At 40.2% G+C, this 18,195-nt stretch overlaps 1 protein-coding gene across 9 annotated transcripts in view; it reads right to left on the reverse strand.

The window, feature by feature from the left end:
• The window catches only part of CD55 (CD55 molecule (Cromer blood group)), a 45,683-nt gene extending 37,605 nt beyond the window's left edge, over positions 1-8,078 (reverse strand). For all 9 annotated transcript variants that reach the window (XM_030935941.1, XM_010365639.2, XM_030935942.1 and 6 more), the window contains exons 1-5: positions 7,584-8,078; positions 6,879-7,064; positions 4,920-5,111; positions 3,941-4,040; positions 2,827-2,912 (exon numbers count right to left, since the gene is read on the reverse strand). In XM_030935941.1, the coding sequence (XP_030791801.1) occupies positions 2,827-2,912; positions 3,941-4,040; positions 4,920-5,111; positions 6,879-7,064; positions 7,584-7,683 (664 nt within the window). In that variant the 5' untranslated portion in view covers positions 7,684-8,078. The remainder of the gene's footprint in view (positions 1-2,826; positions 2,913-3,940; positions 4,041-4,919; positions 5,112-6,878; positions 7,065-7,583) is intronic.
• Positions 8,079-18,195: the final 10,117 nt, after the last annotated feature.

The following is an 18,195-nucleotide window of genomic DNA, read 5'->3' on the forward strand; positions in this document are numbered from 1 at the left end:
ATGAGACCCTGTCTCAATTTAAATAAAAAAAAGAAAAGAAAAAAAAAAGAGGTACATGGAAACCACAGCAGTTTGCATGTATAAGGCATATAAAACATGAGGGCAAGACCTGAGTGTCAAGCAGTAGGTAGACCATGACTGTCTTGTACACTATACTAAGGAATTTGGGCTTTGTAAGTGATAGGAGATATGAATGAATAAGCTCTAAGGAGGAAACAGACATCTAAGTCACATCTGTGTTTCAGATCGCTCTGGGTAAAATATGGATGAAACATTAATAGAGTGAAAGAATGGAGGCAGGAAGCCATTGCTATCAGTGTCACTCTTGAACTCAGGCAACTAAGACTGCTGCCTCAGACCCCATATTTTAAAAGGCTGTGCTCTGGCCCTCCTCTGGATGCGTCTCTCCCCTGTTGGTAGGATATCTGTAGGCTGAGAGCATACACTCAATGACAACCTGTCCTACGACTTCTCCTCTATTCCAGAACATGCTCCAGGAACTAGCACGCAGAATTCCCTGTGCCAACACCCTTTCCAGGGCCTGAGAGGGTCCCTCCCACTGGTCCACGTTCTTGGGGGTGGTCTATCCCGCTGATATACTTCACCTCTAACCCAATAGACAATGGAGGGTGGATACAAGTTATGGTGGACGTGGTGGATGTGACTTGGGTATTTAGGCTGAGTTGTCCACTTATTTGCACCAGAAAACCCATACAGTGTGGGAAGAGGAAGGCCTATTTGAAAGAAAGTGGGTCTTAGGCCAGTGACCTCCATTTATATTCTTGCTTGGGCCCTGAAAATGTTAGAGGTGGCCCTGACTGCAATAGTCCACAGAAGGAATAATAAACTATGCCGTAAGTATACAGATGGAAGGCAAAACACAAGTTTGAAAAACAGATTGAGGAAGTAAAGCACAATGATTCAGGGATGAGATGTGAGGAGTTAAGATAAACAGAAGGGTCTGGGATGATAGTCATTATATAGCAGGGATTGATTCTAGGTTAGCAGATACCATCAGTCAACTAAAATTTTGAAAAAGAAAACATTGGCAGAGAGATAAGCAAACAAGTCCTCTGACAGTGAGGCTCCATTCACAGGTAAACTAGCATCACCTCTGTTTTCTGTATAACTACAGACAATTAGTGGATGTATCCATTGTTCTTTCCTTCTTCATATCCATATTCACACATGGACATTGAAGCAACCTCATGTGTTTATAGGCTAGGGCTACATACTCGAGGTGAAGCATTACATTGTTTAAGAATTTACTTTCCATTCAATCTTTTTGGTATGGTCAAAACAAGTTATGTGGAAAATCAAAATGATCCTAAAAGAAGTAAGGCCTTATGGGGATATTTGAAGGCACTGGGATTGCTTAAGAACAGGGGCTCTTTCCTACAGGATGCAGATGTCAGTGGTTGCTGAGTCAGAGAGGATAGAAGAGTCAAGGAGGAAAACATGAACATCAGAATATTTAGCATGGAGTTCAAGACACCAAATAGGGAAGCAAGGCTGAGACCTAGATGGCGCAAGCAGGAAGATAAAGTGGGTTTGCATTGCTGTCAAATTCATGACACAGCAGGTGCTTGTGCAAATACTGGCTTCAGATGGGAGACTGTTTGTCTGAACTTTGTGACATGCTGCCTGGGTCAAACAAAAGATACGGCCCAGTTTTTCCTTGTTTTCTATCTTTAATTTACTATCATTTACAATGTCTCTTACTGGACAAGGAAAGTGGGAAAGGTGCTACTGGGTAGCAATGATGAAAAATTTAAAAACAACTACAATGAGAAAAAACTGGTGGTAGTAGTATGACATCTCAAAAAGAAGGGCACATGGTGGGTGTGGCAGGGGCAGGCTCCTTGATGGCATGGCTTCGTTTTATTTGTCTTCATACCAGTTGACCCTACACGTTGCCTACCAGAGTGTCAATCGATAAATGTTTGATAAATTACACTAAATCTACTCTAGTTTTCTTCCCCTAGTAACACACAAACACTTTAACTTATCAATAATTTTGACAATAGGGCCTTCAGAAGTCATTTGCAGGAGGGCACATTGTGTGTAAAGAAAGAGAAGGATGGAAAGTAAGCAAGCCTACATTTTAAAATATTGCTGTATTTTATTCCTCTCAATTTCCAAGAGACACATTTCTCTAACTGACATAAATTTGACAGGATATATATCCATTTGTAATATTATTGCTGTACCATATCTTTCTTTCAGAAGATTCTCAAATACAGAAACAGTATTTCTCCTTTATGGTATAAGCTTACCTCTCTAATGATAAGAATATATCACACCTTAGAACCCTTCTAGATAATTATCTCTTAATTATTTTAATCCTAAGAAGCAGCATGTAGGCAACACTGGGTTTTAGAAAAATGCTGGGTCTGAAATAAGAGACCTGGGTTAAAGGCCTTCCATTGCCACTTGTTTTAGGATATGGGGTCAAGTCTTATAGACCCTCTGATAGACAGTATTTTCTTACATTAAAATTGTGGGGTGGAAATCTTTTACCTATCATACTTGACTTTAGAAGTAATGGTTAGACAATAAATGACCAAGTGCAATACAAATCTAAGTTTGTTTTTAATCCTCATTCTATTGTTTGGGAATTAAGACTCAGAAAACCTGACGGTTTATCTCCACAGCTAATAAATTAAGAAGCATCACTAGAAAAGGTATTAAAATTAGCAAAGCACTCATATATTGAAAGCTGGGTTTGCTACAAATACACACTGTGCTAATTCTTAAGGGGCAGAAATTAATTTATCATTGAGTACTCAGCCTCACAACCTGAGTGCTTAGATTTTTAACTCTTACCTCTGCACTCTGGCAACGGGTCACTCCACTGGATTCCACTGTCTAAAGTAAGACATAAACTAGTAGTCGGGCCAAATAATTTGTACCTAAAGCAATAGGGGGAGAAAAAAGAGTTTGTTACATTCACACATATTTGACTTTCCTCAAATTCTCCAGGTTACTATCTTGAAATATTTACTACAGCAGCAGGTGAAAATAAAACAGTAGTTGACAAAAGTCCACACAGTAGTTTAAAGGAAAAGAAAAATTAAGTTTAAAAAGGTGACATCCAAAGAGTAAAAACGGGTAAGACATGCACATTTTTTATTTGCATGGGGAATATTTTAGAAAGCATAAAAGTGTTTTACACATTTTTAAATGACATAGATGATTGAACATTTTATATTTCTGAGTTCTAAATATAGGCTTCATAGAATAATAGAATGTACTTGTATTTAAAGGGTTCAATGTACTTCCCAGATTTTGTGTTTGTGAGCTAACCAACATCTATTTCGTAAAGGAAACAAGTGATACTGATATTTTTACTTTATAAAGAATAGGGACACACACACAGTAAAATAGAATTATTTAATTTACAGATATGAAATGAGAAAATAAATGTAAAGTTTTCAACAGTGTCTGAGACATTGATGGTACTCAATGAATGAGTTCCTTTTTCCTATATAGAGAACTTATCAAAGAACTTAGGTTAGAATATTTTCACACTAGGAATGTCTTTAACTCATGCTGTTTTGTAACAGCTTGTTTGCATAGAGAAAAACTCATGCAAATTCATTATTTAGGTCAACTAAAGATTGGTTTAGTATTTAACATTTGAAGAATTATTTCTGCAAATATCATCATCTCAAATTTTTTTATTAATCACATTTAAAATTTTATATTGAATCACATATTTACTGAAATCAGAATTTAGAGAATTTTGGTGGTATAAGAAATCTTCCTTTCTTGCCCCATTTTAGTAAATTTAACTGTGATGAGCTCATGATGAAGGGTCTTTGAGGAGGATTGTTTTAGTTGCTAGTAGCTGTGAATACCAGTCATGAAACTAACAATCTCAAGTCCTAATTTGTTTTCTCATTTCCTAAATACAGGGTTTTAGTATGCCCAAACTTACCCTGTGTTACATGAGAAGGAGATGGTTGCACCAAATAATATGCCATCTGGTACATTGATCTGACCATTTGGTATTTCTCCAGGATTAGGGCATGATTTCTCTAGAATAGAAAACAAATCGATTTTTTTAAATTAAATTATCAGGCATACACGCAAAGAAGGTAACTATGTGAGGTGGTGGATATGTTAATTAGCTTGACTGTGTTTATCATTCCACAATGTGCACATATATTAAAACATCATGTTGTACACCTTAAATAATATTTGTTGATTATACCTCAATGAAGCATGGGAAAAAATTTTGAAAAAATTATCAAGCACATATATGTAAATTCATCATCTGAACCATTGATAGTTCTTATCCTTAGATTTTTTTTTTTTTTTTTTTTTTTGAGATGGAGTTTCGCTCTGTTACCCAGGCTGGAGTGTGGTGACGTAATCTCAGCTCACTGCAACCTCTGCCTCCCAGGTTCAAGGGATTCTCCTGCCTCAGCCTTCCAAGAAGCTGGGATTACAGGCATGAACCACCACGCCCAGCTAGTTTTTGTATTTTCAGTAGAGTTGGGGTTTTATCATGTTGGCCAGGATAGTCTCAATCTCCTTACCTCAAGTGGTCCACCTGCCTCTGTCTCCCAAAGTGCTGGGATTATAGGCATGATCCACCATGCCTGACCCTTAGACTTCTTTAATTCTAATTTCTCTTTATAGTAAGTTTTGAAAAAGCAACGTATTTAGAATATATACTTGTTTCATTTTAGGTAACCTCAAACTAATTAAATGTGAAATTTTTGAGTGAATAAGTATTCCTACCACACAAATATTTAGTTTGTCTAATTCAAAATAAATTGACACTCATGGTCATATCAAGAAACATCCTAAATAATAATATATACACATAGAATTCTAGCATGAATGAAGGAAGGGATACTATTTTCCCCAAACACCAGATGGTTGAAAATACTTTAAAAAATTTTACTCACTTTTACAAAATTCAGCTGCTGTGGACCATTTTAAATTCTGAAGGCAAGTTAGTTTTGCTAATAGAGAAGGGTCTCTTCTGTAACCTGGACGACACTCATATTCCACAACAGTACCGACTGGAAAATAATTCTGAGTGATATAAAGCTGTTTGAGGGATGCAAAATTTAGCCTGGTTGGCGCATCGCAGCTACCTAAATGTATTAACAAAAGCAGCAACAAAAAAAGTAGTATCAATGTTTGTTTTATAATCTATATTTAATTATCTGGACCCTAATAACCCCCTTTCTTTACTGCTTTGCACACATTTGGTACTTAACTATATTAATATCACCATGGCATTTGCAATGTAGCAAATGTATTCACATGTATACTTTATTTCCCAGTTACTAGAGGCTTAGGAAGTAGAGTTGGTACACAGATATCACTATCCCCACTTAAAAAAAAAAAAAATTTAAGTTGCCTGGCACAGTTCTGGCATTCAGTAAATGTTGGTTTCCTTACCCTACCCTAAAGAACTACACAGCACCATACAGTACAGGAATAGGGTATTTCCAGACCCCTGGACTAATGTCCTGCACAACAATAATAGCAGCTAACACTTATTTACATATAAACTCATTTAATTCCCACAAGCCCTGGGGGCAAGGATGAGTCAATTGTATACATAAAGTATTTATATCTGTAAACAGCTGGGCAAATGTGAATCTAGAGAGGCATGGTCAAGTGGAAGGGTCTCTGGATTTGTAGTCAGAAGACCCAAGTTTACACCTTGGTTTTGGCATAAAAGCTGCTGCTCTTGAGGAAGTTATTTAACTACTGGGGCCTGTCTCCTCCACAATTGGATAAAGTAACAACATGGGGAAGAGTTAAAACATGATATGTGTGCAAAGACTATGTACTTCATCCTACTGCCTCTATCGTGGATAAAAATAAAAAGTTAAAGCCTATTTCAAGCATGGCTTCTAAAAGTATTTGTGCCAATTTCTGTAGTTACTGTAGCTTCTATTGATTTAAGTTGTTCAAAGTCAGGTTATGGGGTCTCTTTTATCTTTACTCACATATCTCAAAGCTAATACAGGACTATGTAAATAACAGATTTTTTTCCTCCAAGATAATGCCGATATATATTTTATGAAACCAAAGTGCACATGAGGTGTGGATGACTGTATGTATATTCACCTAAAACAAGAAATCTTCATTTCTTTTAATTCTACTAGATATCAATATCAAACATGGTTACTGTGTTAGCCCCAAAACAACTCTTCACTGGGCCTCTTATTCATTTTTAACAATCAATCTATCTACCTGTCTATCTATATCCCAATTTACATATCTCTCTCTCTATATATATCTTCATATATACATACATATATGTCCCTATATATATCCCAATTTATATATATACATATATTTTTTCAAAGTAGCAAGAAGAGAAGATTTGGAATATTCTCCACACAAACGCCAAGTGTTTGAGGTACAGGCTATCCCAATTACACTGATTGATCATGACACATTGTATGATCTATAAATACCTATAAATACGTACAACAGATTTTGAAGTAAATATTGAGAGCTTTTAAAAATGCCACCAGAGTTGTATTTGATAAGCCCTACTTTACAAAATATTTAAGAAAACAGATCACTTACGCTATGTCTCTCAAGGCAATTGCCAAATATATTTTATATATTTACTCCCTAAACAATACATATTGTTTAATTTCTCTACTAGTTCGTTCAAGGGGTACAGTGTTAGGAAGAAAAACTCTTAATGAAGCAGCAGGACCTACTCAGGGAGGTAAATGTCTTCAGTTAGCTGGAGTGTGAAGTGCCAACAAGGTATACCCTGGGGTTTAGTAACACTAGAAAACTACCAATTACTAGTCACTTCAAAGATATATAAAAATAAATTTTAGATACATTCCATTCCCATAACTTTTCGAAAAAAATGAGGAACTTACGATTGCAGAACTCTTCAATATCTGACCACTGACTGTTCTGAAGGCAGATCACTGAGTCCCGCTTGCCAGGAATTTTCATAAAGCTTTCATCACATTTGTACGTTACTATGGTGTCCTCGGGAAAACTTGTACGGCCTTCCAAAGATGGCTGGGCATTAGGTACAGCTGGGGGAGGGCCACAGTCAGCTAGGGAGACAAAAGCAGAACTGAAGGAAATGACTATCAAGGGTCCTCACAGTTGCTGTTTTTAAGACACACGCCCCCTTGAAATGCCACACCTTAAAGAGATGACATGCAAGTTTGCAGCATGGTGTGCTCTACACGGCTGGACTCTGTCGAGAGTGGGCAGCGGTCAGCGGTCTGGCCTCCCACCCTTTTAGACCAGCTTTTTGGGGGTTAAGGCTCTCTTTGAGCCCTCCCTTTCGATTTTCCCAGGCTTGGCCGCTCCGCAAACCCAGCCGGGGCCTCTTTAAACCTTCACGACAACCCCTAAAGCCAAGTCAGCTGGGGGCCGACACAGCAGGAGCCCCAAATGCTGGTGAGCGGCGACAGCCTTAAAGGTACAGGACGGCGGGAACCAAGACCGCGGGCCACGCTCCCCACCTGCCAAGTCCCCGGTCCCTGTGCGTGTCTCGGAAACCGACTTGGACCTCCCACCCAGCCCAGGGGCTTCCCTGGCTGCCGGGCCCCCGGACCCCCACTCACCCCACACGGCCGGCAGGCACAGCAGCAGCAGCAGCAGCAGCCGGGGCAGCTCCCCGGGGAGGGGCAGCGCCGCGGGCACGCTCGGCCGCGCGACAGTCATGGCGCGCGAGGTCAGAGTAAGTACGCGCCGCCGGGACTCCGCCTGGTCGCAGCTACGCCCAGCTGCCTGAGCGAGTGCAGCGAGCAGAAGCAGCGCCTCGCGACTCCGCAATAACAGTTAAATGAGTGCTTTGGGCGGGGCCTGGGCTGGGGCTCTGTGTCACCAAGGGTGGGACAAAAAAGACGGGTGGAGTAGGGATTTGTTGTGGTCAGAGGTAGGGTCAGAGGGCGCTGGCGTCATACGCCTCTGGGAGCCCAAGGCTCGCGGACAGCGGGAAGGGGAAGGAGGAGGAACTCGCTGGCAACCCCCTCTGGGACTCACTCTCTCCACTGCTGGGTGGGGCCTGCGGTGACCTGACTTCTGGAAACCTGAATGTCTCCTCGCTACGTAAACACAAACAGGGTGGAAACGGGAGAGGGGGAGGGGTGCTCAAGTATCGCAGACCTTGCTGCCGGAACGTAAGTTCGTCTAAGCCGAGCATCCCCGCGCTTGAGTGCTGCCAAGCCCAGCTGCACGTGCGGTGGAGTTCGGGGACTGAGACTCGGGGATTGAGACGCGGTGCCCTCCCCGTGTTGTGGGCCTCTACTGCGAGGTCTGTCAAAGGCCAGCACGAGGGTGGGGAAGTAACTAGGGAGCGAGGCCGTTATCTCCTAGAACACTCTCTAATGTGACAACAGAGATCTAGGGAAACAGGTTGAGTAACACAGTAGGGAGTGAACATTGTTCATGCCTTGTTCTGGTGGGAGTCGCTTGCTTCACCCGGGTTCTCCTTGTTTACCAAAGACACCACTTTGGGATTACTCCAGCCTGACTGTAGAGAGAAATTCATCAGTGTGTGTGTGTCTGCCTCGGGGGGGGGGGGAGGGGGGGGATAACAACAAAAACAAACAAACCCCAAAAAACCGAATGGTGGTGGGGTGGATTTTAAGAGGAAGGCTTGTTACAAACCTTTAAGAATAAGTAGCCTGAGGTTTGCAAGACTGGCCACACATTAGAATCATGTGGGGAGCTTACACACACACACACACACACACACACACACATATATATTCATATATTTGTATATATTCATATATATTTATACATATATAATATATGTGCTTTAAGTTCTGGGATACATGTGCAGAACATGCAGGTTTGTTACATAGGTATACACGTGCCATGGTGGTTTGCTGCACCCATTAACCCGTCATCTACATTAGGTATTTCTCCTAATGCCTCCCCTGATCCCCACCCCCCAACAGGCCCCTGTATGTGATGTTCCCCTCCCTGTGTCCGTGTATTCTCATTGTTGAACTCCCACTTACGAGTGAGAACATGCGGTGTTTGGTTTTCTGTTCCTGTGTTAGTTTGCTGAGATTGATGGTTTCCAACTTCATCCATGTCCCTACACAGGACATGAACTCATCCTTTTTTATGGCTGCATAGTATTCTATGGTGTATATGTGCCACATTTTCTTTATCCAGTTTATCATTGATGGGCATATGGGTTGGTTCCAATCCAGAGGCCCAAACTACAGCTTAGACAAATTAAATCAGCATCTTTGGGGATGGCACTGGGTATCAGGATTACTTAAAAGTGCCTCACTGTGCAGCCAGGTTTGAGAACCACAGACCTATATGGTACTGGTCAGAGTAAAGATCTATCCAGCCTAGGACCACCCCTGTCAAAAACAGAAAGGATATAGATGGCAAGGTGGATTGCCCTTCTTCATAGAGAATAGCCTCAACAACATGCTTCCCTTTAATAATTTGTCTGGGTCTGGCTAGCAGAGTCCTAGGCTAGATTCCTTTTCCCTTAAAAGCCTTGCCTGGTTAAGTGAAATTCCCTACTTGGAATTATACTTTGGTCCATGGACCAGCTGTGGGGGTATTTGTTATATCCTATCTTGATATTCTTTCCTGAAGGTTTTCTGATAGCTCTTTACTGGTTGGTATGAGCTTTATAAGGAGGAAAACAATTTTCAATCATAGCATTTTCTTTGACCCATACTTACTGTATAGAACCAAACCCTTTGTTGCCCATTGCTGGAACCAATTCTACAGTGATCCCAAGCAAGGGACTACTGTTGGATTTCATTGAAACCTAACAATACTCAAACATTGTGGAGTTTAGAAGTTAGGGTGGGGGGCTTTTAAAACCATCTAGTGTTATCCTCATATTTGATGTTAAAATACCTTACTTTTACTCCCATATTGGATATAAAAACACAAGGTATGTCAGGGCCTGGCAGTGTTTAGAAGTGGCACCAGGTCTTCATTTATTCCCCCTAATAACCTCCAATAACCTTAACTGCCACTCCCTTCTGTCGTGCCATTATACATAGGTAATCTTCATTCCTGCTTGGGCTCACAGAATTGGTGTGAAAGGCAAGGTAGCATTGTGAAAAAGACAGGTGCAAGCAAGACCAGTTATGCAGCTGCCAGAAGACTTAACATTGAAGTCTATTAAAGCTCTCTACGTGTTTATTATGTGAATGTCATAGCTTTATATGCAGAGAAAACAATGAGCTCTGCAAAGTGTCAAAAATATTATCTATCACACAACTTAGTGACACTAAATGTCCTAAGCATTCACCTTCCAGAATACTTAGTTATTGGCAATAACTGTTTTTAAAAGGAAATTTTGGCCAGGCGTGGTGGCTCACGCCTGGAATCTCAGCACTTTGGAAGGCCAAGGTGGAGAATCACCTGAGGTCAGGAGTTCGAGACTAGCCTGGCCAACATGGTGAAACCCCGTCTCTACTAAAAATACAAAAATTGGCTGGGCATGGTGGCATGCGCCTGTAATCCCAGCTGCTCAGGAGGCTGAGGCGGGAGAATTACTTGAACCTGGGGGGCGGAGGTTGCAATGAGTCAAGATTGCGCCATTGCACTCCAGCCTGGGGAACGAGAGCAAAACTCCGTCTCAAAAAAAAAAAAAAAAGGAAATTTTATGAACAATTACTGGATGGAGTCCTAAGTAATAGTTAACAACCACCCAAATGTCAACATTCTGGGGGGAAGGAAACAAAGAAATCCACTATGTATTTACTCAACTTAGAAAAGAGATCTATGATAAAATCTAAGCATTCCTCAGAAAAAGCAAATATGTGAATTTATAACTTACTAAAGATTATTTTAAATAAATGGCCTCATTTGTTGTGTTCCAGTTGCTTTATACACATTATACCATTTCATCAGCACAACTTAATGAAGTGAAGATAACTATCCATATTTTGCAGACAAGGAAACAGGCTGAGAGGCTGTTTACCAAAGTCCATGCAGTAACTAGCGACTAGGTCAGAATCTAAACCTAGTTTGATTTCAAAACCTATACATCTGTCCTACCATACTGCATTCTTTTTACTGGAATCAGCAAAAGTTTCTTGTGTACAGAGGACAATGAATCAGGTTCTTGGGAAGGTGATTTGGGAACCCAGGGGCTCATGATAGGAGCAGTAGTTCCGAGGCTTCATACTTATCTACCAGAAACTAGCTATGTGTCCTCGGCTGAGTCACTGCACGTCTCAAGGGCTTATTTCCGCATTGATTAAAAAGCGTTTGGCACTAAAATAGTCTCTATAGAGCTTCCAATCCAAAACAAGCTTATGTAATTAGGCCAAAATACAAAGAAAATAGGTTTATGATTTTGACAGAGCAAGGGACCATGGCTCTTACTCTTGTTCCAGGAACCATACAATGACTAAATCAAAGACTGTTTAATAAACTTCCCTAGCACACAGAAGCCCACTAAGTGTCAATACTTGTGTTTGAGAATCTATAATCTAGTAGGGAGGTTTTCCATGATAAATGCTTTACAAATATCACAACCAAAGTGGTATGGGGCTTCAGAAAGGAGAGAAGGGAGTGTGGTGATTGGGGTGGGGAGGTTAAAGGCCCAGTGATTCAACTAAATATGACAAGTGTCAATGCAATAGGGCAAAAATAGGAAAAGAGATATGAACAAATGTTTGGGGTCAGGAAAAGGCCTGTTGATTCCAAGAGTAGTAAGGAGTTTAGTTTACGGAGAGTATGGAGAACTTAATTGAGGCAATGGAAGAAGAGGGTGAGAGAGGCTGGAAAGAGATTTGAGGGAGCCTTAAAGGCAAGGCCTGTGCCTTTTACACCATTCAGAAGCATTAAAGAACTGTTGACAGCTGTAAGGAGGAAGCACCTGGGTAATTTGGAATTTGCATCTAAGATGCTGGAATGAGAATGACTGTGTAAGCTAAGATCCAGTTTAGCTAACTACAACAGTTCAGGTGTTTAGGATTAGAGAACAAAAATGTCTTTTAGTTTTAAAATAATACATCTATATTAAGGAGTCCCAGTCCTGTTGCTCTATAAAACTCCTGACACAATTATAGACTTTTGAATTTCCATTCCTGCTCTGACCAAACAAGTTTCAAAGTAATAACCCACAGAATTTGGCAACTGACTCAATAAGGAGCAGTGGGGAAAAAGATGTTACAGATGACTCGGAAGTTTGGAGTTTGTGAGATTAGCAGCCCTATTTAAAAGAACTATCCATTCCAGAGCCAGGAGGTAATATAGGGAAAGAACAACAAATTCAGCTTTACACTTGTTGAATTTTAAATGCCTTGGCAGAGTGTCTACATGGAAACGTCCAGCATGCGATTGAAATGGAGGCAAGATGGAGATGGAGTGGGTGGAGACGTGACTGCAGGCAAGGGAGGATATGGAAATACAAACAGAGAAGCCCAAGGTGTGAGACTTGAGGAGCCCCACGTTAGAAGGTACAAATGACAGAGAAAGGGAAAGGAGAAGGTAGTAGAAAGGAAAGAGAATCATGCAATTTCCTGAAAGCCAAGGGATACAAAACTGTGAGCTAATATTATCACCCTCATTGCAAGTGAACCAGCTGGTGTTTAGGGAAGTTAAGAAACTAGCCCCAAACCACATGGCTTGTTGGCGGTAGAACTAGTGCTTAGGATCTTAACGGCTCTGTTAGACTGGCCAGGCATCATTCTTCCAGGAAATCTCCCTTGCCATGACATCATGCGTGGTACCTTCCTCTATGCTACCAAAGTATGTAATGTGCCTATCTGTGCCTCACATCTAAGGAACCAGTCTATTTCATATTTACATTCTAACTCAGCCTAAGTACATTCCCAACTTAACTTAAAATAGCCAATGGGCCGGGGCAGGGTGGGGTTGGAGGGAACTTTATATTGAGGCATTTTTGTCATGCAGCTGCAAATACAGGTAATTCTGCTTCACAGAATAAGGGTATTTTTTAATAAATGAAAACAAATGAGTAGACTCTCCTGTTTCTTATACATGAGTTCTTTTCTCCAGGAATTCACTAATCAAGGTATCAGTGTATTGCAGCAGACATAGTCGTTTTCCTTTTCACTAGGTGCAGGTTCAGCAGGACCTAGGAAAACGTGGTCTAATTCCATGTGACATGTTCACCTATGTAATGGCATCCTGCCCTACAGCTGACTTCCCTGTGTGTGTGAGAACAGGCTCAGCAGCCAGGGGGAAAAGCAATGCTTGACTTATGTGAGCAAATATTTATTTGCCAAGACCTAACTTCCTGAGACAACAGTGAATTTTTGCTACCTCCACTTTGGAGGTAGTGGCAGGAACAAGGAAATGTGTGTGTGCACACACATGTGAGACTATGTGTTCGTGTGTGAACTTCAAACACAAATCTTAGGTTTTGCAATAGTAACATTATTTATAGGAGCAATTGGGAAGGTTAGGAATCTTGTGGCCTTTAGCTGCATGACTCCTGAGCCACAATTTTTAATCTTGTGGCTAGTTTGTTCATTGTAGTGTGTGTGTGCAAGAATGTGAGAGTGTGTTTGCATGTGAGTGTACATATATGAGTGTGTAAGCATGTGTGTGCATGTGTGAATGTGTGTGAGCATGTGTGTGTAAGAATGTGTGAGCATGTGAGAGTGTGTGTGCATGTATGAATGTGTGTGAGCATGTGAGAGTGTGTGTACATGTGAGAGTGTGGTCCAGCACCCAACTGCTCTGAAACACAAATTTCTCACTTATAAAACAGGTGTAATGATATTACCTCATCGGGGTTTTGTGAGGAATACAGGAAATAGTGTATGTAAAGCATTTGGTCCATTGCTTGGCACACAGTACTCAATAAATATTAGCAATAATGAATGATCATGGGTGACATGAATGAATGTTTCCTATAATAAGACTTGGCCACTTTTCATGAAATCCATAAAAATAGTCATGTCATGACATACAGTTTTAAAATTCTGTAAAAGCAATAGAAAATTCTCATATATTAGCAATGTGGAGATCATTGAGTTGTTTTCCTTATTCTTTCCCCACCCAGTAGTATTTTTCCTGTAGCAAAGATTAGGTCATTTACCAAGATTCAGAATTGTTTAAACATTGGATTCTTTACCTCCAATGTAGTCCCATCTGCAGTTTGTTTCCCTTGATTTATCAGCTTGCAAGTTAAGAAGCAGATTTGCAATTTAAGCGTATTAGAATTGCACAAGGGTAAGGAGGGAAGAAAAAAGAAATTCACATTGAAGGGACCACCTTCCACTGATACTCTCACTTTGAGACTTAACCTTGGTTAACCATCCAGCAATGCCATGAGTAAACTATTATTGCTTCCAGTTGCACACGTTGGGACAGGTTCAGAGGGGAAAATGATTGGATAAAACAATACAGATGGCAAAGCCAAACAAAATTTGAACCAGGTCTGGGGAGATTTAAAATTATGTTCCATCCACTCTACATGTTACCTTTTATTTGTTGGTGCGTAATGAAGACTAAAGGGTTCATCAATCTTAAAGTGTTCATCGGTGAGTATTTTCCTAGCACTGTTCTTTCAGATGTCTTTCAGATGTCAAAAATCCATTTACCTAAATGACAATCATTTCTCTTGGATAAATTTTACTTTTTCACATAGCCACATGTTCTGCTATGAAGAAGGTAATTGACTTCAGAAAAACAATAATTGCAGGTTTTATTGAAAACACTTCTGTTTTCTCAATGCCCCCATCTGATACCACCTCCTCTACTACTTCTGTGACATACTTTCCCCCTTATGTTTCCAAAGCACGTGGCCTCATTTTGATGTCACTTAGTCCATTCAGCCCAAAGGTCTATAATAATTATGTCAGGGTTTTTTTGTGTGTGTCAGGGTTTGCATGGAAAAGAACCAATTTGGAAAATACTTCAGTAACTTCTTACATAACAGACACTTACCGTATGACCTTTATATTTCCAAATATGGACCCAGGGAAAATAAAAATGTCTACAAAGATTTGTACATAAATGTTTATAGCAGCTTTATTTCAACAGCTACAAGCTGGAAACAATTCATAAATAGCTGAATGGTTAAATAAATTGTGGCACTTCCATACAATGAAAACTACTTCACATTAGAAAGGAACAAATTAATGATACACACAAGAGGGATGAATTTCAAAAACTTGCTGAGCAGAGGAAACTAGGCACGTAGAGTGGATATTATATGATATCATTTATATGAAGTTTCAGAACAAGCAAAATCAACTTATGATGATAGAAATCAAAGTAATGACTGTCTGGAGTGGGGAGTGCAAGAGGGTAGGAGAATTTACTGCAAAATGGCAAAAGGGAACATTTGGGGGAAAATGTTCTATGTATTTATTGGTGTAGTGGTTACATGGTGTGTACATTTGTGAAGACTCATGAAACTGGATAATTTGAATGTTTCCATTTGTTTTATGTAAATTAAACCTCGATGAAGTTGATTAAAAATCATAAAGTAGAATCAAAGGTTTCAGATGTGGAGTTGGTGGGCTTTGGCAACAGTGAATCAACTGGGTTATGTGTCAAGAATAGCACAACCAAATACACCTTTTCTCGTTTTGCCCCCTAATTTTGTCAGTCAGTTTGAAATAGTGTTAACTATGGATGTGAAATAATTTGAGCCCATAAAGAACAACATTGATGGGCTTTGCTGACTTGCAAAACACTGAGTTGTTATATATATGAGAAAATTGGCAAAATCACAAAACAATTGTAAGCATATTGCATTAACCATTTTTTGTGGATAGTATAACTTTGGTTGTTTACTATATTCTGAGAGGCACAGTGTTGAATCAGAATGCTCGCCAATTACCAAGCCATCCACAGGAACTTCTGATAGAATTTCCCATGAAAGGAGAATCAAGGAGATTCTGTTCTCCATACTGTTTGATCCCAGCCTGTTCTCACTGCTCCATCTGAAGAGCTAGTGATAGGTTCTCAGAGCTAATGGGGTAATTTTATGGATCTTTTCCACATCACCTCTCACCTGCTCAATGAATCCTCACTAAATCTTGTGCCAGGATAATATGGCAGACAGAAATAATGACAGCAACAATTTAGATGAATGTAGGACTTATCATCTCTGGGGTGTTTTTCACTAATATCTCACTTAATCCTCAGATCCACTCTAAAAAGCAGATCCCTGCAAGCACCGTATTTTTAAGGGTGTTATATATTTGATCTGCTCACTCCAAGCACCAGATTTTTACTTTGTCAGTGGGTAATGTAACTGCCCAACAGATTCTTCTTGGCCACTGTCCAGATGGAGCTGATTTATCCAGATGGGAATTACAGTAGACAAAGTTTAATACATGCAGAGTTGGCTAAATGGGAGATTGGAGTTTTATTGTTAGTCAAATCAGCCTCCCCAAAAGTTCAGAGGCTAGGGTTTTTAAAAGACAGTTTGGCGGGCAGGGGGCTAGGGAATGGGGAATGGTGATAAGTTGGGTCAGGGATGGAATCACAGGGAGTCCAAGCTGTCCTCTTGCATTAAGTCAGTTCCTGGGTGGGGCCCACAAAACCAGATGAGCCAATTTACCAGTCTGGGTGGCACCAGCTGGTCTATCAGAATACAGGGTCTGAAAAATGCTTCGAACACCAATCTTAGGTTTTACAATAGTAATGTTATCCATCAGAGCAATTGAGGAGGTTAGGAATCTTGTGATCTCTGGTTACATGACTCCATAATTCCTAATCTTGTGGCTAATTTTGTTAGTTTTACAAAGGCAATCTGGCCCCCAAACAAGGGGGTTTGTTTTGGGGAAGGCTGTTATCATCTTTGTTTCGAAGTTAAACCATAAGCTAAATTCCTCTCCAAGTTAGTTCAGCCGGTACCCAGCAATGAACAAGGACAGCTTGGAGGTTAGAACCAAGATAGAGTTGGTTAGGTCAGATTTCCTTCACTGTCATAATTTTCCTATGTCATATTTTTCTCACTGTTACAATTTTTGCAAAGGTGATTTCAGTAATATAACTGGCTCAGATATATCTTTGTAATAATTCTACAGATTCCATTAATTCAGAAATTTAAAAGAATAAGGTACATTAAGAGAATAATTATACCCATGCTTCAGAATTTTACCAGTTAAGTCTATTTTACTAGTTAAAATACATGTAAATAAATTTAAATGCAACATAAAATACATTCAAGTGTAGATGTAACTATAATGTCATTCTATGGCTGGGCACAGTGGCTCATGCCTGTAATCCCAGCACTTTGGGAGGCCAAGGTGGGCAGATTACAAGGTCAGAAGTTTGAGACCAGCCTGGCCAATATGGTGAAACCCCGTCTCTACTAAAAAGACAAAAATTAGCTGGGCATGGTAGTGGGCGCCTGTAGTCCCAGCTACTCAGGTGGCTGAGGCAGGAGAATTACTTTAACCTGGGAGGCAGAGGTTTCAGTGAGTCAAGATTGCACCAGTGTGCTCCAGTCTGGGTGACAGAGTGAGACTCTGTCTCAAAAAATAAAAAAAATAATAAAAACTATAATGTCATTCTGATGTTAATTACTAAACACTAGTTATGCCTGCTTAGATATTTTCTACACTATAGTTACTTCCCATATATCATTATCAGCTGTCCTTCAGGGACAGTGTGGTTAAAAATAATCACTCTGGTGACTCACTAAGGTTTTGCGATTTAACCATTTTATGCCCTCTTAAATAGAAGTTATGTTTAAACTGTTTACTTCTTTCATTCTCCATTGTTTTTCTTAGGATTTCTAGCTAGAAAACTGGCCTGAGGAGGTAATCCACAATACAGAAAATTGATTTTGAGCAAAGAGATACTAGGCTTATGTAAACAGAGAATTTAGAATGTGCTTAAATATCCAACTATACAGGAATGGTTAAAAACCCTTTAGTACATATACACACATTATTTAAATATTATGCAATTATTAGTTATGTATAAATATAAATTTGTAATGGAATATGAAATGCTTTATTAAAGTGTTTAAGCAAGGCCGGGCGCGGTGGCTCACGCCTGTAATCCCAGCACTTTGGGAGGCTGAGGTGGGCGGATCACGAGGTCAGGAGATAGAGACCATCCTGGCTAATACGATGAAACCCTGTCTCTGCTAAAAATACAGAAAAATTAGCCGGGCGTTGTGGTGGGCGCCTGTAGTCCCAGCTACTGGGGAGGCTGAGGCAGGAGAATGGCGTGAACCTGGGAGGCGGAGTTTGCAGTGAGCCAAGATCACACCACTGCAGTCCAGCCTGGGTG

The sequence above is a fragment of the Rhinopithecus roxellana genome, chromosome 8 (assembly GCF_007565055.1).
Source record: "Rhinopithecus roxellana isolate Shanxi Qingling chromosome 8, ASM756505v1, whole genome shotgun sequence".
Classification (NCBI taxonomy): Eukaryota; Metazoa; Chordata; class Mammalia; order Primates; family Cercopithecidae; genus Rhinopithecus; species Rhinopithecus roxellana.